Source organism: Solea senegalensis, unplaced genomic scaffold (genome assembly GCF_019176455.1).
Source record: "Solea senegalensis isolate Sse05_10M unplaced genomic scaffold, IFAPA_SoseM_1 scf7180000015722, whole genome shotgun sequence".
Taxonomy (NCBI): Eukaryota; Metazoa; Chordata; class Actinopteri; order Pleuronectiformes; family Soleidae; genus Solea; species Solea senegalensis.
Window position 1 is genome coordinate 1,543 of NW_025321429.1, and position 24,532 is coordinate 26,074.

Below are 24,532 nucleotides of genomic sequence, written 5' to 3' on the forward strand. Positions count from 1 at the left end.
GTTATGTAATGATTATGGGACACAGAGTGCTGTGCACATTTACATGGAACTATTTATCCTGTGCTGTCCACATAGGTCCCATTTAGACCTGGTGTTAACATCTGTTCTCAGTGATGTGATCGCACATGGTCGGTTTTAAGGAGGGCTGTTCAAATCTGGAAGTAAATGTGTCGTGAATGTGTCTCCTGTGATCTATTATTGGAAATAAACCATAATTCAAATTATGTATGATGGTGGCTGCAAAAGAAAAATATATGGGTGATAGTGTAAAAAAAAAAGGGGACAAAAAAACTGAAACAGACACATCAGAGGACAGCCTTGTCCTGTGGACGTGTTGCATTCATGCAGCTCAGGAATGTGTCCACATTTGTCCTCAAACCACCTCCTAATGTGTTTTTTTTTTTATAACAGAAACTATACTTGGCCACTTGCCATCACTTTCTTTACCCTCACCAACTGATTCTGTTTTATCTTCACTGTCTTCTCCACAGATGTATATCCAGACCACGACCCTGACCATCTCCGTAAGCCTCAGTGCGTCCGTCTCTCTGGGAATGCTCTACATGCCCAAGGTCTACGTGGTTCTCTTTCATCCGGAGCAGAACGTGCCCAAGCGCAAGCGCAGCCTGAAGGCTGTGGTCACTGCGGCCACCATGTCCAACAAGTTCAACCCCAAAGGTGGCCTGAGGCCCAACGGTGAAGCAAAGTCTGAACTCTGTGAAAGTCTTGAAACACAAGGTTGGTATTACGCCTGACAGCACAACGAAGAGAAGCAAATTGTGAAAGTACAAAAAAAGACCTTAACCAGAAGTCGATTTTTATGCTGATGTAATGAGCTGTCCGTGTGTAAAGTTACAGCTTATTTGAATATAATTAACTAATTTCAGGTGACAACATAATTGATGGCGATATTATTTTGCACTTCAGCAGTTTAGGAAATTAGCGAGGATAATGTTTGCACAGAAGAAATGAGGGTTGTTTCAGTTCCAGCTCAAGTGCTGCTACACTATGGCTCCTTGTTGGACATAAACCACTGCCAATGACATAAACAGCACTGTGTTAACAAATCAGAAATCAGTGTTTTCCATTAATGATCTACACTGTGGGGGGGCCCGCCATAGTCTCAATTTCCACTTCTCAAAATAACATGAAAGATTGCTGAACTTGTTTGTTGCTACGTATTCATTGTAGAGACGTGTGCGTTTATCTTTGCCTCAAAACACACACATCCAATTGTCATAGTTGGAGTGGATCTTTGACACCTGAAGACCCGTTTCTAGTCTCTGTAGAAAGAAAAAAACTTAACATTACAATAGTTCTCACATCTAGCATTAAGTTCTCAGCAGGCACGCAGACCTCTCATGTGTATGTAACACGATCGACCCGATTACCACCACAGACAGATCTACTGTAATTGTATGGAAAACACTGAGAAGCAATTTAACAATTAGCCTCTGGCTAGAATAGCATTTCTGTCTTTGTACATTCCTATTTTTTAAACGTATTAAATTGTTTAGTGGCCAAACTAATGTACTTCTTATATTGGATAGCATTCAGTACTATTTTAAATATGTTTCTATCAGGGACACAGAGTTGAAGTGGATAGCAGTGTAGCCTCATAGCAAGGGGGTCACTGGGATCGAAAAAACATGCAGATTGGGGATTAGGTTAATCGGACACTCTAAATTGACCGTAGAGTGTGAGAGTTGAGAGTGAATGGTTGTTTGTCTCTGTATGTTAGACCACCTTTCGCTCTATGTCAGCTGGGATTGGCTCCAGCCCCCCACGACTCTCATGTGGAGGATAAAGTGGTAGAAAATGGCTGAATGGATGTTTATATTACACACTAAAAAAAGCAACTTATCTGTTTGATTGGGATACATCAGCATTTTGCCTTCATGAATCTCTCTCTCTTTCACTTACCAAATCGTGTTTATAATCAGATTATGCAATATGGTGCCCACACTGATCTGATTTTGAAAGGGGGAAAAATAATAAATGATTAACACAGTGTTGGAAAAGAGAATATTTTCATCACCAAGATAAAGTGTATGAGTAGGAGGTCCCTCTGTGGGGGCAGGCATAAATCCCAAAAAAGCAACCCCACATGGTCAGTTTTTTTGAAGGTCCTGATTTAATATTCAACTGACAAGCAGCACTGGATAGAATGATGTATATTAGGCCTAAAAAGCCCACAGCTCCATTTGGCTGAATGGCTTTTTGACGTAAGAATGGAATTTTTATGTCCTATCCTATTACGGAGACCTTTCACAGGCGCTGATTCTCTCACCCCTGGTTCTGGTTTAAACTGTGAATCTAACAAATGTTCTTTGTGCTTGTGTGTCAGACTGTGTTGAGGGTGGGGAGCCTTGTGAGGGACTTTAGACTTTCAGGTAACCCGGTTAGATAATAATTTTACCCTTTTAATTTTCTGTAACCACTTTCCCCACAGTTAATTTCTGCTAATGTTCCCAACACCACCATGCCTGCAAAAACAAAGCATACAAGCTACCCCTGGCTAAAACACAGCACCCTGAATGTCAAAATACAGTAATCACGCTGACCCGACAGACATTAACTGGAATAGACAATATTGGTGTGTGTGGTGCTGTGAAATGGCCAATCAGCACAGTAAAGCCGGTTAATGGGAAGATGACACCACTCTCCCTGAGTGCAGGAGACAAGCGATAGCCATGTGTCCCCTGTAATTTGTTCCCCTGTTGACAAAAGAAGGAATATGTGCTAATGGGACAACAACAACAATAAGAGTGAACAGGAAAAGACAGATGGGTCTGCCAGCTCCAATTCCTTCTGGACCATCTATTCTTTATCTTGGCCTCACAGCACGTAAATATTCAAATAAGGTTCATTTATCAATGCTTCTCTTGGAAGAGATGCTTTGGATGAAATGGCGAGAAACGCCGCCCCATTCACACACCAAACGTGGCACTGACAAATACACCGAAACATTCACCATTAAGCAGCTCTCCTCCACAGCACTTTGGCCCCCGATTCTGGCTTTCTTCTGATTGGATTCATCCCCTCTGACATATTCAATCAGCCAAGGCTGCCATGGGCAGATTGGCAGATTGGTAGTGTGATTACCTCCACGGAGCATGCTCGCTGAGGACAATTGTATTTAACACAAAAATATGACAAGCAGGTACATGTTGACACTTGCACAGACTTGTGCAGGCAAGCATGAGTGCACGCACACACACGGGTACTCATCATCATATGGCAGACACGTTTGACCGCGAGTTTGGTTATGATCTCCGTGGTCTGCCCCCCGAGGTCGTCGGTCTTATTCACAGCTGATATATTCCAAAAACCTATGAAACATGGATATACCGTATGGAAGAAGAAGAATACGAAACTATTATCAAACATTGGTGACAACACTTACAGAGCCAAGTCAGATCACATAATCTCTTATTAATCATTTTACACCTAATATGCTTTCCATGTCAAAATGGAAAGACACTCACTGGCTGCTGCTGCATGTTTTGCTTGGAGCACAGAGAAATATCAGGTGTTTGCATGTGTTTAAAGACTTGAACGTGAATGATTACTATTGCACTTTATACTAGTGTTGTGATCTGTTCTGTGACTCTGTAAGGTGCGTCTTTAAAAGAAATATATATAATCAGCTGTGAAAATAAGAGTATGTGAGTTTTCAAAGACTTCAGTAATAATGTAAAAATGGGTATGCATTGGTATGACTCTAGCCACAAGTATTCTTTTTTTTTTCTTTTTTAAATGTTTGTTAGTGTTGCTGTTGCAATGTGTTTTTAATGTGCTGTATAAATCAGTGATTCATGCACAACATTTAACTGTAGTCCACCCCCAAAAATTATTACAGATAATGACAATATTAGCAGAAGAATTATTAGTTTCCCACTGGGGCTCTTCGAAGAAGAAAGTAAGCAAGTAGAAAAGCAGACACTGTTTGCCAAAAAAGTTACTTTTTTTAGAGAAACATTTCCAAATCCAGGAAAATAAGGTCCATCGGTCAATCAACTATGTCATGGACACCTACTAGATGGTTCAAATATGTCTTTTTCAGGGATGAATAAGAGAAAAACATTCATTTATTTTCAGAAATTGTGGTGAGCACTTTATCTTTGCAACAATAACAAAAAACTCATACCAATTTAAATGCAATAGAATATAGAATCCATGTCCTAAATATAGTGTATATAACACCATTACTTCACTTATAAAATCTAACTGCATATAACTGTTTTGATGAAGTACATTAAATCTTGGCTAATATGCTTACAAATGTCAGTTTCACTGCTATTTGACTCTCACCTGTTGCATTTTTAACCTCCTTTTTCTTTTTCTATGACACCTTCCCTTACAGTGCTGGCCTCTAAGCAGACTTACATAAGCTACAGTAACCATGCCATCTAAGAGAGTGATGAGCCGTGGAGGTGGAGCAGGGGGGGCCGGCCTGAGGAGAAATCACCTGATTCTGGGGAAAACTATGAACTAGGGAAACACAGGAGAATGTCAATGTTTCTAGCAGAGAGGAGTCGGTGGAAAGATGGGAATTTGTCACTCCAAAAGTAGAAAGGATGTCTAGCATTTTCTAAAAAATTATTGAATGTGTCACTTGTGGGTTGGGAGATGGAATTGGGAAATGTCAGGGGGGTTTGGAGAGTAAATTTTCCTCTTCCCACCCTCTTCTGAGACACACGTGAGTGCTGAGCAGCGACATTTCCGCAAGCTGAGTGAGCCACCGAAAGCCAACACTATGTTTTCCTTCTGAAATGTATAGCACACGACTTCAGTTCTCTCTGGGGCTGATTCATTTTTCTCATTTCAACAAAAAACAGGGAAAAGAGTGTTTTGTTTTCGCTCTAGTCAAATGCAGTTTACAAGCAGTATAAAAAGTTTTTTTGTTTTTTGTTTTTTTTTGTTTTAGTAACTGGTATTATAGGAGTTGAAAGCTGCAGTACTCTTCAAACTGTACATGCCTTACTACAGTATATTCAGTAATGCCACACGAGCTGACCACCACATACAGTAAGAAACAAAGCAGTGGGTGATCCCAGTCTTTTTTTAAATAAATGTTTCATATTAATGATGATGATGACGCCACCATCTTGGCAAATCTAGTGTACAGTCCCAGAGCATGCTTGTGGGAGCATCACGTGTACTGTGCTGTGTTGTCAACGTCTATGGAATGCAACATTTGTCATGGTTGTCATTCACAGTGGAAATGTCATGTTGCACCATTACACGCTGGGTCACCCTCTGCTGAAGAAAGACTAATTTAAAACACTAAAAAGGAGACAAACCCGAATGGTTTACCCCCACGGTCCATAATCTCCGAGACTTGACAATGTCTACGTTAAACGTTCCAGATCTATTGGCCCTTATTTATCATGCACTTGTTAACAGCCTCTCAACGTTAAGAAGTCTGCTGCATTGGTTTAACATCAATCCAAGGCTTCACTATTGACCCTTGTTTTCCTCGTTTGCATATTTCCTTGTTTAACTGGAGACATCATTTTTTTTTAGCAAGTCCTGCACTTGATGAAATGCTTCATGCTGAAAAAGGAAACAACACAATTAGTCGGCGGTCATACCAGATGCATTCATCTTTAAACCTTGTTGGTAAATAATATTATGAGCTGCAAAGGGAGAGTACTACAGTAGGATTTCCCCTGTGATTTGTGCAAGGTGCAGATATTACCTGTGCTTCTTTTTTTTTTCTCCCCCTCCCTGCAGTTTTTTTCCCCTTGCACCATGAAATGTGACATTGCAGCAAAAATTATTAATGAAGGTTTGGATGCAAAATTAGGAGGACTCATTTAGAGATGTTGCAAGCACAGTTCAACCAAAAATGCAAAAGATAACTAGATGGATGAAAAACCTGTGTGCAGCATGAGTGATTTACCTTTTAACAGACTTCTCTGCAGTCTTTGAGAATGGGATTCGCCAAATCTCAGTAGCCAATCAGCAGGCAGCTTCATAAGGTCCGCCCACAAACAAAATAGCTTCAATTCCATAAATATCGGGTTTCATTATTTCCATTTTATTTTGAAAAACGAATGAACAAATTATATATGGATGTTCACTTAATGACATTTGGTGTCTTTTTAGCCGATATGGTGATTTTACACGTGTAAATCTCTGAAGAACGCTTCTGTGTCAGATATTAAAAACGTGTTGGCTTAGGTCGATTATTCCCTCGCTTTCGGACAGATAAAATGTGTCCCGAGCCGCTCGTGCTGGAGATCTGTTTCCTGTTTCCTGAAATTCCAGAATTGCAACAACCCTCATAGAGATATATATTATGGCTAGTATATTCAATTACAGCCAATAAAAACCCTCTTTAATGTTACACACTGGACCTTTAATGGGAAATAAAAGGGCGAGACTGGATATTAAGACAATTTAAAAGTTTGACTTTTACTTGTGAAATGACACTATATCAGACTGGTGTAAAATTTGGGGTCTCTAATCAGACTTTTGGCCTGAGTAATTGGACATGTTGCCCCCTTTTCTCTCAACTCACTTTAGCCCCAAGCTACCGCCTGTCGTCAGTGATACACAGAGGGGGGGGAGAGGACACCGGGACCACGATACCCACTCAGGGACGAGCTGTCAGAATCCCCTGAAACACGATCCCCTCCCAGACCAAAGCAATGGTTGTTTTTAGCAGGATTCTATGACGGCGGCAGCGGCAGGTCATCTGGGGAAAGAAATGACTTAAGAGCAGACGTTAGAGCGTTGGTGAAGTTCACGCTAGGTGGCGGTTTTTAAATTTAAGGACTCTGTGTGTGGATCTCAGTCCTGACACTGCCCTCAAGTGGAAGCCGTGGCGATGAGTGTCGTCGCACTCTCGTGTCACGGGGGTGAAAAAGCAAACAGTGAACGGGGAAAAATGATGAAAAGAGGCGATAAAAACATTCTTAATGTTCTTGGCTGCGTCGGTTACAGTCGCTGGTGTGACTCTTTCACTGTTCTTTCCACTTCTCTTGGCTCAGGCTCAATGCCAAGCGCTTTTCCAAAGGCTGTTTTTCAATTAGGAACCAGCTCTCTCTTGGCATTCCACGCAGGGAACAGAAGTCGTTACCCTCGAGCAGCAGCAGCAGCGGCATCATCATCATCAGCAGCAGCAGCAGCAGCAGCAGCAGAAGCAGAAGCAGAAGCAGAAGCAGCAGCCGCCGTCCTCGGGGGCTGGAGGATCTTGGGGAAATTGACAGAGTCGTGCAAATTGTCACAGTTAAAAGCTCCTAATTGCCTGAAACCTTGAAAGCAAAGGCTCTTCTTGTGTGGCAGAAGTGGTGGTGGTGGTGGTGCTGCTGCTGCTGCTGCTGCTGCTGCTGCTGCTGCTGCTGCTGCTGCTGAGGGAAAGGTTGATTGCATGTGTGGCATTTAAAGAGCAGTGAAAAGTGGAGGAGTGCGTTTTGTGTGGTCTGTCGCTCCGTGACTCGTCAAATCCTCTCCTTTTTAAACGGTTTGGTGATTGAAGTTTCATTCTGTTAAAGCTTGTGGTTCCAGTTTGGAATAACAAAGGCACTGTGTTGCATGTGTTTATGCACATGGGAACAATTGATGATCATTCTAATATACTGTATTATTATTATTGATGTAGTGAGTAAATCCTGCTACCAGGCCTGCTCAATAAAACAATAACAGCAATGATTGCAGATTGAGTAATTTTCACCAATAACAACAAAGCCGAAGTTCATGTATGGTGCAAAAACATGCGTATAATTACATACATATAATTGCTTTGGATGTTTCGCCTCAAATTTGTTGATTTGTTGTTGTGTTTTTCTCTCGGTCCAGAGAGAAAATCCTACATAAAGACATCACAGCACACAGGAGGTGTTCAAATCCTTCATTCTAGTTCCTCTTGTTGTCATCAATGGTAAATGTGACCACACGAGGCAGCAGCAGACAGCAGCTCCCGTTTCCCCGGGACGTCAAATCACTTGTTTTCTTGATGAACTTTGGTGTGAGAGATGTAAATGTGTGGTGTTCATGTTTCTATGGAAAACATTAGCACTGATGAAGCCTTTAAGTGAGGATTTGTAGCAGGTACTCGTTTCCCCCTCATGTGTAATAGTCTTAAAGTTAGTGTCGTTAAAATCAAACATCTTGTGTACTGACTGCACTCCAAGTGATAGTCTGTGTTTTTCTGAAATGTGGTTGTGTGAGTTTCAGTCTGAGACACGGCTGAGGCTGGCTTCATAAAAATCTTCACTTGCTTAAGTCTATGATGTCTTAAAAATATGTTTGCCACTTTATCTCTCTGTGATGCGGCCTTTTTTTTACGACTGGAAACTAAAGTCGTTTCCTTTTCACACCATAGAAACCAACTCCATGGAGAAAACCGGCGATTTGAGCTCGCTGTGACACGGGAGCTGCTGGTCCTTAACAGTGATGTAAAGCAGTGAGGTGTGAGCCTTGTGTTCAGTGTTTAAAAGTCACATTTTCCTCACTGGCAGCCATGATTTCAGAGAGCGAGTGTCTCACGCTGGTTAATACAAGCATCGCTTCAACAAACTCTGGAACAATTTGGCTCTTTGGGAATATTTGAGGATTCATTTCCACGTTGTAAACAGGTGATGAGCACTTATTGGCTCCAGTGCCTTCATAAATCCCCTTTAATTCACTTGTGGTTTTGGTCCCGTAGGCTTAGTTACGCCGTCGCGTCAGTTTCTTTTATCTCATGTTTATCCAAATGTCCCACTCGTGTTTCTGTCAGCACGCTCACTCACTGCTTTCTCCATCACTATAATCTGCAACAATCCACACTGGGACAGAGACAGTGGAAAACCCTCTCAGTCAACACTGGATGACATGGTGTCTCTGATGATGATGATGGTGATGATGATGATGATGGTGATGATGATGAAGACCTGGAGACGTGAAAATCCCTCCAGGATCACATTCCACGTCTGTCTGTGTCTGTGAGGGTGTCTTTGGTTTGTGTCCCTCTCTTGAATCCTTGTGTCCAGTCGGCTTCTTATTAACGTCTGCTTTATTCATCCTGGACGACTCTGAGTGGAAAGAGTGGACAGACATGCCAGCGTCGGGTCAGAGACGTTACCACCCTCTGTCCTGTCATGACCACACACACACACACACACACACAAGGTCACATCAAAGTAGTCACATAAGCTCATTTCATCTCAGCGTCTGCATTTGCTGCTTTTAAATTGATAGTTCCACGTTTTTAGAGCGTGATTTTTTGACTGTGCTTCAACCAGTCTCAACACAGAGGCTCCGTCTTGCTGAAAACATGGCTGATAACAGTAGAAAATTTGATTTCAGCCTCAACTCATAAAATCCACTTCACTTTATATCTCCAATATATAGTCCATAGAGAAAATCTGCGATTTAACGTCACAGCACACGGGAGCTGTTGATCCACTGCTGCCTCCATCACGAAGTTCAAATGTCTTATTTTGTCAATTCAGTATTGTGACAAATTTTGTTCAGATTTACCTCAGTGACACAAAGTGACCACACGAGGCAGCAGAGGAGCAGCAGCTCCTGCGTCCCAGCGCACTAAAAACTAGGGATGCACCGATATAACTATTTCCACGATACCGATATCCGATATTAATATTGCTGCTATGGCCGATAACCGATATCTACTGATATCGATATATGTTTTAAAAAAAAGTTTCTGAAATGACAAAAGTTTGTACAGAATGAAAATCACGCAAGCTGAATTTTTGAATGTCTTCCTTTATTTTCAAAACTTGTTTTACCTCCAAATAACAAGGTCACATAAGACACAAGTAACCAACTACAAGTAAAGGTTTTTAGAAAACTTTACCACTTGTAGCAAGTGTGTAACTAAATGAAAGTACAGTTTAACTCCCTCAACTCACTAAACTCCTGTGAGAAAGTTTGGATCATAAATTACAAACATGAACATAAATAAAAATAATACCCTGTCAAAGTTACTGTAACCGAGATAAGGGTGTCTATACTGGGTACGTAAATAAAGTCAACAACCCTTCCTCCCGGCAACAACAACCGCGCCACTTACACAATAAAACTACACAACAAATATGAGAAACAACACCTGACAAGCTCTACTAAGAGCTGCCATAATAAAAGAAAACATGTTAAAATACTTTATCAAACTTGCCAGTATTCATGGCAACCAGATATTTATTCAATTGCAAAACATCGGAAAAGTAGCGCCGACTTGGCAGGTTGTTGCGGGGTTCAATATGCGCTATCAACCGTCGGAACCCTCGGCTGGTCGTCAAGAGCAATCATTTCCATTACCTTGATCGTTATTGCCCTGGCCACTGTCTTCCTTTGGTCGAGTCCCAGCTGCGCTGCTTTCTTTTTGTCTGCTGCCTAATGTTACTAGCGTTAGCTTCCTGCCGTTGTTTGTGTACTTCTGGGTGGCGGTTTTTCAAATGACATAATCAAATTTGTGGTATTGAATGACTTGACGCGGAACCCTCCGCGCATTACCTCGACTTTGCAAGTGTTGCATAATGCTTTTCGCGTATCTTCTACTGACACCCTGAAAAATCGCCCACACCACTGACATTATCTCTCCTCAACACACACACACACACACACACACACACATCTTGTGCTGCGCTTGCGTCACTGACACTGTCATATGCCCAAACAAATGCCGCATGGCCTCCCCTTCCCGACACATACACAAACAGCAGTTAGACGGGTATAAACATCGGTTGTTAAAATCGGCGCAGTTTTACTAATTGGACCGATGCCGATATGTTAAAAAATGACGAACATCGGCCGATACCAATATTAATGCCGATATGTTAAAAAATGACGAACATCGGCCGATACCAATATTAATGCCGATATATCGTGCATCCCTACTAAAAACACTGATTTTCTCTCTGGACTTGTTTGTTAGAGGTCCACTCAGGTGACCTCACTCCTCCCTTTTCCACATGTGTCAGGAGACTACGGTGGCTTCTGCACAGCAGAGAGTTAAGTTGTTTGTTGCATGAAGCTTCTTCAATGCACAAAATGGCCGCCTGCATAAAGAAATACCCAAGTAAAGATAAAAGGTTTGAAAGATTAAACAAAATACACACTGGACCTTTAGGGAGCTAAGGTCTGTGTTCTGGCTGCTGGTTTCCAGGCTTGGCGTCACACGGGGGGTTGGTGGTGGGGGTGGGGGCTTTGTGTCTGGCTTTAGCGCTCACTTTCCGTCTCCACCACATTTAAAGGCATGAGTGACATTTGTGTCGACTTGAATCTGTGCTGCGAGTCGCTGACGACCCCTTTCATAGCATCTGTCGTCCTCCGTGCAGGCAGCTACTCCACTTAATAATAAAGAATTCTGTTTTATCAAGCCCTGATTCATGTTTCAAAGGCTGCTGCAGATCTGGAGTGGAAATAATTCAGGCGCTGGGTCTGATCCAGGCCCAGAACTTTGATCCCTCCTGGAGATCTTTTGTTTTTCTTTTGTTTTCTCCTTTAAATTGTTATGCCCCAGTCTAGGGGGCCTAGAACATAACAAGATAAGGCCTCATCTTCCCCAAGTCCCAAGTGACCACAAACGATTTTTAGTTGTATATCAAGAAATATAAAAAGAATGATTTATTTACAAAAGGAGTTTAAATGACAAAATTAGATGACAATATAACTTAATTGAGGGATAGGCTTCAGGGTGGACTACGGCCAAAATAACAAACAAAAAGGTCCCTGTCTAGAAAATAATAAACCTTACTTAATCGACCTTAAGGAAACCAAATGACAGGAAACTTACCTCCCTAACTAAATAAACAGGAAAAAATCCTGCCCTATAAGAAATCTTTATCCTGCCCTATAAGAAACCTTTATCCTGCCCTATCAGAAACCTTTATCCTGCCCTATCAGAAACCTTTATCCTGCCCTATTGGAAACCTTTATCCTGCCCTATCAGAAACCTTTATCCTGCCCTATCACCTTTATCCTGCCCTATAAGAAACCTTTATCCTGCCTATCTATCAGAAACCTTTATTGAAACCTTTATCCTGCCCTATCAGGACCTTTATCCTTATCTATCCTGCCCTATCAGAAACCTTTATCCTTTATCCTGCCCTATCAGAAACCTTTATCCTGCCCCTTTATCAAATCACTGCCCCTTTATCCTGCCTATCTATCCTGCCCCTGCCTATCAGATCATCACTAACCTTTATCCTGCCCTATCCTTTATCCTGCCCTATCACCCTTTATCAGCCCTATCAGAAACCTTTATCCTGCCTATAAGAAACCTTTATCCTGCCTATCAGAAATCAATCCTTTATCCTGCCCTATCAGAAACTTTATCCTGCTCTATCAGAAACCTTTATCCTGCCCTATCACTAAATCCTGCCCTATCACCTTTATCCTGCCCTATCAGAAACATCCTGCCTATCCTTTATCCTGCCCATCAGAAACTATCAGAAACCTTTATCCTGCCCTATCACTAATCTTTATCTATCAGAAACCTTTATCCTGCCCTATAAATTTTTATCCTGCCCTATCAGAAACCTTTATCCTGCCCTATCGAAACCTTTATCCTGCCCTATCAGAAACCTTTATCCTGCCCTATAAGAAACCTTTATCCTGCCCTATCAGAAATCCTGCCCTATCCTTTATCCTGCCCTATAAGAACCTTTATCCTGCCCTATCCTTTATCCTGCCCTATCAGAAACCTTTATCCTGCCCTATCACTAATCTTTATCCTGCCCTATCAGAAACCTTATCCTGCCCTATCACAAACTTTATCCTGCCCTATCAAATCTTTATCCTGCCCTATCAGAACCTTTATCCTGCCCTATCACTAACCTTTATCCCCCTACCCTTTATCCTGCCCTATCAGAAATCTTTATCCTGCCCTATCAGAAACCTTTATCCTGCCCTATCAGAAATCTTTATCCTGCCCTATCAGAATCAGAAACCTTTATCCTGCTTATCATCTTTATCCTGCCCTATCAGAAATCTTTATCCTGCCCTATCAGAAACCTTTATCCTGCCCTATCAAACCTTTATCCTGCCCTATAAGAAACCTTTATCCTGCCCTATCAGAAATCTTTATCCTGCCCTCCCTTTATCCTGCCCTATCAGAAATCTTTATCCTGCCCTATCAGAAACATTATCCTGCCCTATCAGAAACCTTTATCCTGCCTATCAGAAATCTTTATCCTGCCCTATCAAAATCTTTATCCTGCCCTATCAGAAATCTTTATCCTGCCCTATCAGAAACCTTTATCCTGCCCTTTCATCCTATCAGAAACCTTTATCCTGCCCTATCACTAACCTTTATCCTTCTCCTGCCCTATCAGAAATCTTTATCCCCTATCAGAAACCTTTATCCTGCCTATCAGAAATCTTTATCCTGCCTATCAGAAACTTATCCTGCCCTATCAGAAACCTTATCCTGCCCTATCACTAATCTTTATCCTGCCCTATCAGAAACCGATCCTGCCTATCACTAATCTTTATCCTGCCTATCAGAAACCATCCTGCCCTATCAGAAACCTTTATCCTGCCCTATCACAAACTTTATCCTGCCCTATCAGAAATCTTTATCCTGAAACCTTTATCCTGCCCTATTAGAAATCTTTATCCTGCCCTATCAGAAACCTCTGCCCTTATCTTTTATCCTGCCCTATCAGAAATCTTTATCCTGCCCTATCAGAAACCGTTATCCTGCCCTATCAGAAACCCTTATCCTGCCCTATCAGAAATCAGAGCTCTGTCATAGGTTCATTAGACGTGGTTTGATGCTTGTAGCTGTCGTCAATATGCCCCAGAGACACCCATGGCACCATCATCAATGTGCTTGGGTGGTAATCGAGTGCCGATCGCACTCATCTAATCCATCATTAATCCCCCCGACACATGTAACATCTCTAAATACGTTCCGTGTGAATATGTAATTGCTTTTAGATAAGTATCAGAGGAATGCCTTGATCTGATGCATTTAGATTTAAACAGAAGATGGTTAATGAACATATGTGGGAGTCCTGAGGATATGGGAGTGACATCGAGCCATTGCTGTGTTGACTGATGACAGATGTACTGACCCTCCTCCTCGTCTTCTCATAACTGTGATTAAACCTCAGAAACAGAAAAAAGCCTTTCATCTGTTCCCTTTCATTCCTCAGAGGTCTTGCCAATTTTAGATATCAAGGCATATTAAAGGGATAGCCCAGGGTTTCTTTGAAGTGTGCTCATACGAGGTGCTGACACAAAGTGAAGTGAGCAACTCGTTCACTGGAAACCAGCGCGAGACATAGATTCTTACACTCTCTGTGATGACGTGGCTGACAGTGGGAACACAGGATTTAAGAAAATCTAGTCTGCAATACATTAAGATAATGTTTAACCCTGTTGTCTTAACAGATAAGATTTTTGTAAGCTACACCAAACCCCATGGAGAAAATCAGTGATTTAGGTGGTCTTCTGCTGCCTCGTGTGGTCACTTTGTGTCCCACTGAATCTGAACAAACAATTTCAAACACAGAAATGGTAAAATAATACATTTGAACTTACTGTGCGAGGCAGAGGTGAAACAACAACTCCTGTGAGCTGTGATGTAAAAGCACTGTTTTTCTCTATGGACTTTGGTGCAGGGAGAGTTAGTGGACTTTGAAAAATCTAGTGAGATAAAAACAGCAAACATATGCTTAGGACATGATAGACTTCATTACATGAGCCTCAACCTGGTCTCTGGCACGGGGGGGCACTCACAGTACTAGAACCTTATATGACCATACTGGAGTATCCCTTTAAGAAAGGATGGTAGGTGCTGACACAGAGACTCTGGATTACATTTAAAGCTCATATGTAGATTTTTTCGTGTTTCCATCCCCTGGGTTGCTTTAATCAATGAGAGGCTGGAGTCACTGATCTGTTCTTCTTGTCCCCTTCATTTGGTTGGAATGGAAAATCTGTGTCATCTGACTAACCCCCCCTCCCCCTGTCCCCACCTCCACTGGTTCTGATTAGGGACGAGCGCTCCGGGAGTTCTGTTGCTCCCATGAACCACAGTCAGACCTGGTTCCTCCACTCTCTGCCCAAACACCTGGTCATTTTCCCATTGATCCCTGATCAAAAGGAGCTGTGAGAAGCTGCTTGTGTTGGTGTTGGAATGTATGATCATGTTTATCTTACTTTCATTGTAAAAGGTGTAAAATTCTAAAATTGAAACTTTTTTGGTGGTTTTGTGGTTTTAATTGGATTATAACTTCAGTGTCTTGTAAAAGTCTTTTTAAACCATGTCAAATAACTTGATTCCTCTTATAGACCTTAAAGAGAGTGAGTGAATGGTTGGTTATTTTCTGATGACACGTTGGATCCAATTCTTTTATTCTACAGCTTATTACAACTCTGTTGCTTGATTTGATTGACTAGCTGGGTAATTACCATTTGGTCCAGCGGAGGTCTTAGATCATATTTGAATGCCCTTTTGGCCTATCAGAAAGATGATCTGACTTTGTCTCGTTCCATTCACCAAATGATTTTGATAAATAGCAGATGTTCTCATTTATTGCTCTGTACATGTAGCTGAGTAACTTACTTACAATAAATGAAGATAAACCCCATAACTTTAGAAGAGACACAGGAGCTGCTGGTCCTCTGCTGCCTCGTGTGGTCACTTTGTGTCACTGAGCTCAATCTGAACGGAGGTTTTCAAACAACAAAATCACTAAAATAAGACATTTGAACTTAGTGATGGAGGCTGCGGTGGATCAACAACAGCACTGTGTGCTGTGATGTTAAAATCACTGATTTTCTCTCTGGGGTTTGGTGCAGACGGTGAGCGGTTTGCAAACCAACACAAACTTGCTGTTTATGTTGGAGGGTCATGGAGTTTGTTGTGTAGTGGCTAAAATTAGTTTCCTCTGTTTTCAGAGAAGGTGAACGAATGCTCAAGCTCGATCCCGGTGCAGGAGTAAATTAGCTGCTCTTCTTCTTTAGTTTCTTCTAATAATTTCCAGGAGGCTCAATGCTGCCCTCTACAGGATAACAATTACTCACGTTCATCAACACAGTTCAAAATATAATAAACCAGATTATACTTGCACCCAATTTTCTCATGTAATGAAATATGTAGTGGAATCTTCACCACGTGAACCAAAGTCTATCCCAGGACTTCTTCATGCTTTGCATGAAAACGTTCTGTGTCTCATGCTGCTTCATCAAAGCTATTTAGTCAAAAAGTTCTTAGTTAATGAGTCCAGGTAGAAGACTAGACCATAAATCCATGTGAGGAACGAGCTGCTGCTGCTGCTGCTGCTGGAGCAAAGGAACCTTTCCTCCTACAGTGAGCAGTGCCTTCTGAAAGATGGAAAACAGGTCGTTCTCGGCCCTCGTCAAGAAACTAAATCAAATTGAGGAGTCGCTGTTGCCCGAGGAATGAAGCTAGTAAAGAGCATTGCACAGGCTGTTTGTTGAGAGAGAGGAGAAGAAGAAAGAGATACAGAGGAGATGAATCAGGGAAGCAAAACAACCACAACAGAGCAAGTGAACGGCACAATGTAGGCTCTCCTTTAGTCTCCATGTGCGGTTTGGTCTATACGTCTGTCCAATATCACGCACTGTAAATCTCAAAAAGTTGTTGCCTCTCAAGCGTTAAGAGGACTTGACATTAAAGGGATGGTTAAGGTTTTTTGAAGTGTGGTTGTATGTAAGTAAGTAGTGGCACTGATTGTGCAGTGTGCGCCCCCTGCTGGGGCCCCCTGCACTAAAAACCAGCCTGAAAACACAGGCATGCACTCACTGAACTCAGGAAATATGAACATCACTTCATCTCTTTATTTAACAGCCTTTTCCAAATGTTACTTGAGAAAAACATCGATTTTACCTCAAAAAAACCAAGAGTTGTCACACAAAGTGACCACACTGTGTCCCCATGAGCTAAAATCCATGATTCTCTGAATAGAGTTTGGTGTGGGAGACTTGACTGGTTTATAAACTTCCGTTTCCAGGCATAAAATGTTGTTTAACATTGAAATAAAGCAGTGACATTGTAGACTGAAGCAGGTGTAGATTTTAGTGGGTGAGCCTTTTGTTAAGTGGCGAAAAATCCGTTTTTCTCAGCAAACAAGGTGTACACAGGGTAGTAGATGTGTCAGTACTGTTTCTTTAACACATATAAGAAAAAAAGCCTGCAGGAGTTGTCCCACCAGGGCGGGGCTCCGCTCCGCTCGTTAAACGTTAAACGTTTAGGTCAAACCTCAATTGACCTAAATATCTGGCTTTTTTTTCTCGTTCACTGTAATCTGTGATTCTTTGAATCCGGTAATCAGATCAGTTTCAGCTCATGAAGCTGCTTTTGTTTGACTTGACGACAGATGCCACCGCACATGTCAGGAAATGACAACATGAAACTCTGTTCACCAGAACATCCTTCAGGGGAAGTTTACCGTCGGTCGTCATCAGCAGCTAAATTTGAAACATCACGTTGTTTGCTGAGTGACCCTCGTGCGTCCATGTTGTCCCCCCTGGAACAACCTGGGCCTGGTTTAACTCTGTTTTCCTGCTGGCTTGAATCAGCTGTTAATCCCGGCAATCACCACAAACTGAAGCTCTTGAACAAACATTTGGACGACCTGAGCTGAGCTGTAAACTCCAAGATAAACAAGTGCATCTCCATGAGTGTGTGTGTGTGTGAGTTAGCGCTGTGTTCTGTCTCTGATTTTCTCTGTCTCTCTCACTCTCTCTCTCGCTCTGTCTCTCCCTCTCTCTCTCTCAGGACAGCGAGTGCTGGGAGAGGTCAGTTCTGAAGGTCGCTGAGATCACTTCAGCACTGATCCGCGAGCGGAGCCCCGCCCTGGTGGGACAACTCCTGCAGGCTTGAAGGGAAGCAGCACCAACACAAAAACTCCTCTAATCATGACTCATGAACACTGCCCACAATGTGACGCTTACATTTTCTCTTTTAATCTAAAAAGTGAAGGGACTTTGATGAAGAGTTAGAGCAACAAAGACTCACAGACTCGCATGTTCCTCACTTTTAAGAGCCCCAGAAACCCTGACTCCCCGTATATGTATATGTACATGTATATGTATTTTCAGGTGTGTTGTTAAAAAGTCGTACTCGGAGTGAAGTGCTCCAAACTTGATGTGATTATGATGTCGGTCTGCTCGTCTGTCTGCGAGCTCATGCATCACTGCAGCGCTTAATGAAGCAGCTCAGAGCGGACGAGGCCCTGATTTCCTGCAGTGACGCCACTCTAACACCAGGATGGATGGATGGAGGAGGTGGAGGAGGAGAGAAAGTGAAAGGTGGATTTGTGAGTCATGCTTTTAAAACATGAAGCTATAACAATCTTCTCTTTCATAAAACCAACCTTAACCTGCACTTCTTATCTCGTATGTTTTCTTCTTGTCATTCTTCTTCTGTTTCCGAGTAGAGTAGCTTGTTTTCTAAAGACGGCAACTCCATCATCAACATCAGCAGAAAAGAAAAGACTATATTGCCTTTATTTTCAAGCAAGAAGACCCGGGTTGAGCCCTGGTTGGAACAAAACATCTTTCTGCATGGAGGTCACATGTTCTCCCTCATGTGCGCAGGTTTTCTCCGGGTTCTCTGGTTTCCTCCCACAGTGCAGAAACATGAGCTTAACTGGTCACTGACCATAGGTGTCAATGTGAGAGTGAATGGTTGTGGTGCGCGTGCGTGCGGGTCTGCGATGGACTGGTGAAGTGTCCAGGGTGTGACCCCGGCTATCTCCCCATGTCAGCTGTGATTGGCACAAATGAGTGTACTACAGATTCCATGCAATAATAAATAAACATAATATATAGAAAGTATTCATTCCTCCCTCAGCTTATTACAAACATGTGTTTTCACTCTGATGTTCTCATTCCGACAGCTCACTCTCTCACACCAAAGCCCACAGAGAAAATCAGCGATTTGAGCTCACAGCGGACTCGAGCTGCTGGTCCACTGCTGCCTCTTGTGGTCACTTTGTGTCATTGCGGTGAGTCTGAAAGATGGTTGTCTGATGCCGACGTCACAACATACAGTAACTCATTTGAAGTCAATGAGGGGGCAGCAGTGGATCTGTGGTGTAAAATCAATGCTTTTGTCTATGGAGTTTGATGCTGATGAATTGCAATAGAAATAAACATATAAAATAAATAGTGTAAATTAGATAAAAATATGATTTACTGTAGTAAAATAAAGTGCATAATACACAAAGTGTAAAGTTGATGTCAGTACCACACACACAAATCCATAATCTATCTATGTTTAAAACAATCAAATAAACTTAGAGAATGACAGATGTAATAATAATCCATCCATCATCTACCACTTTATCCTCCACCAGAGGGTCATGGGGGGTGATGTGCCAATCTCAGCTGACATTGGGCGATAGGTGGGGCCACACCCTGGACAGTTTGCCAGTCCATCACAGAGACACACACACAGAGACAAACAACCATTCACTCTGTGGTAGTAACACTACTACTACTACTACCACTACTACTACTACTACTACTAATAATAATATTCATTATTATTATTGTTGTTATTATCATAACATGTTCCATCCCTGGTGATAAAGCACTAGAGATACAAAATATCAGGACATTAAAGGAGTTATCACATTTTCAGGGGGGTGTAAACATGTAATTAAAGCTGCGCTGTGTAACTTTTGTTGATTTTTCCTGTTGATTCTGCATGAACTCATTTGACCACGGTTTGAATCTAAGAGACATTTAAAAGTTGCACACTACTGTGTTTTTTCAGGATCATGTATGAAAAAAGTGTTATAGTGGAACATTCCTCACATCTGCTATGTCCTCACCTAGGGCTGGGTATCAAACTTGCTTCGATAGCATACAGAGTATATATATGTATATATAAGAAATAGATAAGAAATGTTTTTCGATTTTATTACATGAGTCTCTTTTTAAGGTTAAAAAACTCTGAATTCTATCTTCCACACAGTCTTACACACATCGATGTACCGAGCAGTTCTTTTTCCCAGAGTTTTATTGTTTTAAAAAGTAATAAAAAAAAGTTACTAAATGACTTTCATTAGATAATGTTTTATTATTATTTATTGAGTTAGTTTTACTGGCAGGAAGATGGTGGCGTTTAAAATCAACACATTTATATTCAAGAAAAAGTTTTTGTCTGTTTTTTTTCCAACTCAATTTAAACAAGTTACCATGTACAATGTGAAAGACACGTACAGAAGCAATCATCTTATGTATATATTTGTATATATATATATATATATATATATACAAATATATATATATATATATATATATATATTTGTATATATATATATATATATATATATATATATGCTATATATATATATACTGTATATTCTCTTGATAGGTTCATAAAGATTGTGAAGTTTGTGTGTGTGTGTGTGTGTGTGTGTGTGTGTGTGTGTGTGTGTCTAACCTTACTGACACCTGGTGGACACAAGGTATCATAGGTATAAGAAGTGGTGTAACTGTTGTACGTTCTTCCTCCACCAGGGGGCCACAGTGGACTTTGTGAACACGTGGCTGAAGTTTGGACTTGTGTTTGTGGTGAGTTGGATTTTCTTATTATGATTGAAATGTTTGTTCATTTGAGTTTGAATTATAGAGACAAACAGAGTGAAGATGAAGATGTTTTCTCTTCTCTTTTTGTGTTTCTCATTTGTTTGTTCATTTTTATCATGTGGTTTATTTTTTGTCCACATTTGTCTTATTTAAGAACAATATCCAAACTTTCACTTGTCCTCACTTCCTGTCAATTATCTACTGTCAAATGTCATTTTAAAGGGACAGTTCAGGGTTTTGATAGAAAGGAAAAACACTTAATAAAAACCCTTTGTGTTTCCTCTTCAGTTTGTTCAATCATTTACAAAAACCAGAGAAAAAACAAAGCAAACAACTAAAAAAACAAAGTAATCTGCGTAAACATACAAAACGTATGAAATAATGAGATGAAAAGACCAACGTGTTTGATATACTGTAGCACACATCTTAAATATAGTCTTAGAAATAAAGTTTGCATATATTATCAGAAATATTCCATAGGTCCAGTTCTTCTGTAGACTCTTTTTGTTCCCTGCACCAAACCTCATAGAGAAAATCAGTGATTTAAGGTCACAGGGACACAGGTGGTGTTGATCCACTGCTGCCTCCATCACTAAGTTCAAATGTCTGATTTAAGACGAAACGAGGAGGAAAAGAAACAAGGAACTCTGAGGCTGTAGGTTCTCTTCTGTCTTAAGTCCACTTTTATTATTTTATTAGCTTAATGCTGAGCAGAGCCACCACGGCACACCTCAGACTCCACCAGACCACTGTTGGTTCTGTGTGGAAGGGAAGACCAAAACCAGATCCCAGAGTCTCAGACAGCACATCGTCTGCTCTGATTACTGCCTTGCTTTCACCATGGTGTGTGTGTGTGTGTGTGTGAGACGAGCCTAAATTGACCTCATCCTGGCTGAAGGATTCCCCTAAATCTGGATCAGACAATAAAAGCGGCCACACACACATCTATGTCATTTTAAATCTATAATATCTTAAGAATTCAGATAATTACTTTATGTCACTGTTATAAAGTGAAGTTTGTAAAGCACTCACTCTCTCAGGAGCTGCTGGTCCTCTGCTGCCTCATGTGGTGAGTTTGTGTCACTGAGGTCAATCTGAATGACTTGTTTTTAAACACCAAAGTCACGTTTTCTCTATGGACTTTGGTGTGGGAGAGTGAGCGGTTTACAAAGTGAAGCAAACTTCAGTTTCCAGTGAAAAAAGACCATTTTATTAGTGAACTAAAGCAGTGAACACATTCTGAAGATATCACGACTCAAGCAGACATAGATTTTATTACATGACTCTTTAGTTAAGTGGCTAAAATGGATTTTTCCACATTTATGATCCTTGATCCACAAATTCATGAGAGAAGGTGTTGAAGAATTTGACCTTTGTGTGCGTTTTGAGTAAAACGCACATACACACAATTACATCATGAGATATGAGCGTCACTTATTTTCATAAGAGGGTTAATGATCAGCTGATGAGTCGAGAGAGAATCACGGTCACTGACTAAAGCCCTGTTATCAGTTATCTTGGGGAAAAAGCTCCACTTCACAATTGTGATCTTTCTGATCATCTCTTAAGTTTTACTGAGATCAAGCTTAAGTTTAGCATTGAACCTCAACAAGTATCTTCAGATTAGAAGCTTCGTACTCTGTAAATTCTGACTCTTTATGGAATGTTTTATCAGATTATCAAAGAATCTTCAGAGGATTCTCCTCCTGCTGCTGGGTCTCCGCCATGAGCTTTGGTGTGGGGAGACAAACTTCAGTTTCCTGGCTGAAAACTCTTTTTTTAAAAGCAAAGATAAAGAAGCAAACATCTTCTGAAGATATTGTAGATGCAGGCGTCTAATAATATGATTTAGGCTCAGAGGGCCAGCAGAGGGCGCTCACTGCTCAGGCAGCATGTGTCTGGACTTCAGTGAAAGTGTGGATTTAATGATTTAAAAGCAGATGGCATTTGAATTTATATCTATATACTGTATATAGATATAAATATAGATATGTGTACAATGTCACAAGATTTATTTCCGTCTTATCCAAAGCAACTTACAATGGAACTGAGTACAATAATGGATGGATGGATAGATAGATAGATAGATGTTAGATGATATACGATAGATAGATGGATATATGGTATATAGGTAGATAGATAGATAGATAGATAGATAGATAGATAGATAGATGTTAGATGATATACGATAGATAGATGGATATATGGTATATAGGTAGATAGATAGATAGATAGATAGATAGATAGATGATACATAGATGGATATATGATAGATTGATTGATAGATAGATAGATAGATAGATAGATAGATAGATAAATGGATGGATGATAGATAGATGACATAGATAAATTGATGATAAAAAGATGGTAGATAGATAAATAGATGGATAGATGATAGATAGATAGATAGATAGATGATAGATGATATACATATATATGATATATGATAGATAGATAGATATATGATATATAGATAGATAGATGATACATAGATGGATATATGATAGATTGATTGAAAGATAGATAGATAGATAGATAAATGGATGGATGATAGATAGATAGATAGATAAATTGATGATAAAGATGGCAGATAGAATAGATGATGACGATACATAGATAGATAGATAGATGATAGATGATATATGATAGATAGATAGATAGATATATGATATATAGGTAGATAGATAGATAGATAGATGGATGATAGATGACAGAGGATAAAATTGATGATAAAAGATGGTAGATAGATGTAATGATAGATATATGATAGATAGATAGATAGATAGATGGATATATGATAGATAGATAGATAGATAGATAGATAGATGGATATATGATAGACAGATAGATAGATAGATGACATAGATAAATTGATGATAAAAAGATGGTAGATAGATAAATAGATGATAGATGATAGATAGATAGATAGATAGATATTTGGATGATATATAGATGACAGATAGATAAATTGATGATAAAAAGATGGTAGATAGATAAATAGATAGATTTGAATTGAATAGATAGATTCAAGAAGGAATCAATGAAAATAACACAATGATTACGTTTTAATAGAAACAAGAAAAATGTGATTATTAGAGAAAACATTTTCATTTGGATTTGTATAAAATTACAAATTCAGTCACTTGTTGTTGATCCTGGATTCATTTCCTCTAAAATTTGAGTTTTAAAATCACGTCCAGTAACAACACTTAAGTTCAGTAAATCTCTTTTTAATGGCCGTTTTGGTCACAAATGATGGTTTCCTACCTTTTTAAAAAGTGCTTAAACTGCTTAATTATCGTGTTTACAACAAATAAACAGATAAAACAAATAAAAACAGACGGTAAAGTGTGAATCAGGTTGTTCTCATGAAAACAAGCCAACAAAGACGAGGCGGTAAAGACATTAAACGTCGCGTGTTGTTGTTCAATCACCATAAAAACTCTGTGGTACGTATATTTAATCTCCCCCACATATTTCCCCTCCGTCCCTCATGCTGACCGCTGCCCAGGACCAAATGAATTCCACGTTTCTCCCCCTCTGAGCTGTCACTGCTCCACACACAGCTGAGTCTTCATGTTATAAATGAGACTCAGCAGGAACGTGGACGGCTTCTCTCGCTGACAGCCAGAGACTGTGTGTGTGTGTGTGTGGACGGGCCCCCCATGGGCCCACGAGTGGTGGTGCTGTGGTGAACCTCAGCACAGTGAAGCTCTGCCACAGCTTGCTGCAGACCCACACATTTACTCCATTTGTGTTTTACCTGTGAGTTGCGGCAGGAAGACAATTCTTTTTTTAATATTTCAGATGATAGTTTAGGTTTTTTTTGAAGCTTGAATTACTGAAAACAGAAGGAATACAAAGAATAAAACAGAGTTTAGCCACTTAACAAGAGACAAATCGAATAAAATATACATAAGAACATGTTCACTACTTCATTTAACCATTTGACGGCGATTTTCTTATAGGAAACTGACGTTTTTAAACCGCTCGCTATCCCACA

General features: G+C 40.5%; 1 protein-coding gene across 1 annotated transcript; it reads left to right on the top strand.

Moving 5' to 3' along the window:
- Positions 1-491: 491 nt before the first annotated feature.
- On the top strand, positions 492-5,939 carry LOC122762491 (metabotropic glutamate receptor 4-like; the record flags this gene model as incomplete). Its single annotated transcript, XM_044017688.1, has 2 exons — positions 492-738; positions 4,367-5,939. Coding segments are annotated over 2 exons (297 nt in total), but the record flags the coding sequence as incomplete, so codon positions are not given.
- Between the last annotated feature and the right edge of the window lie 18,593 nt (positions 5,940-24,532).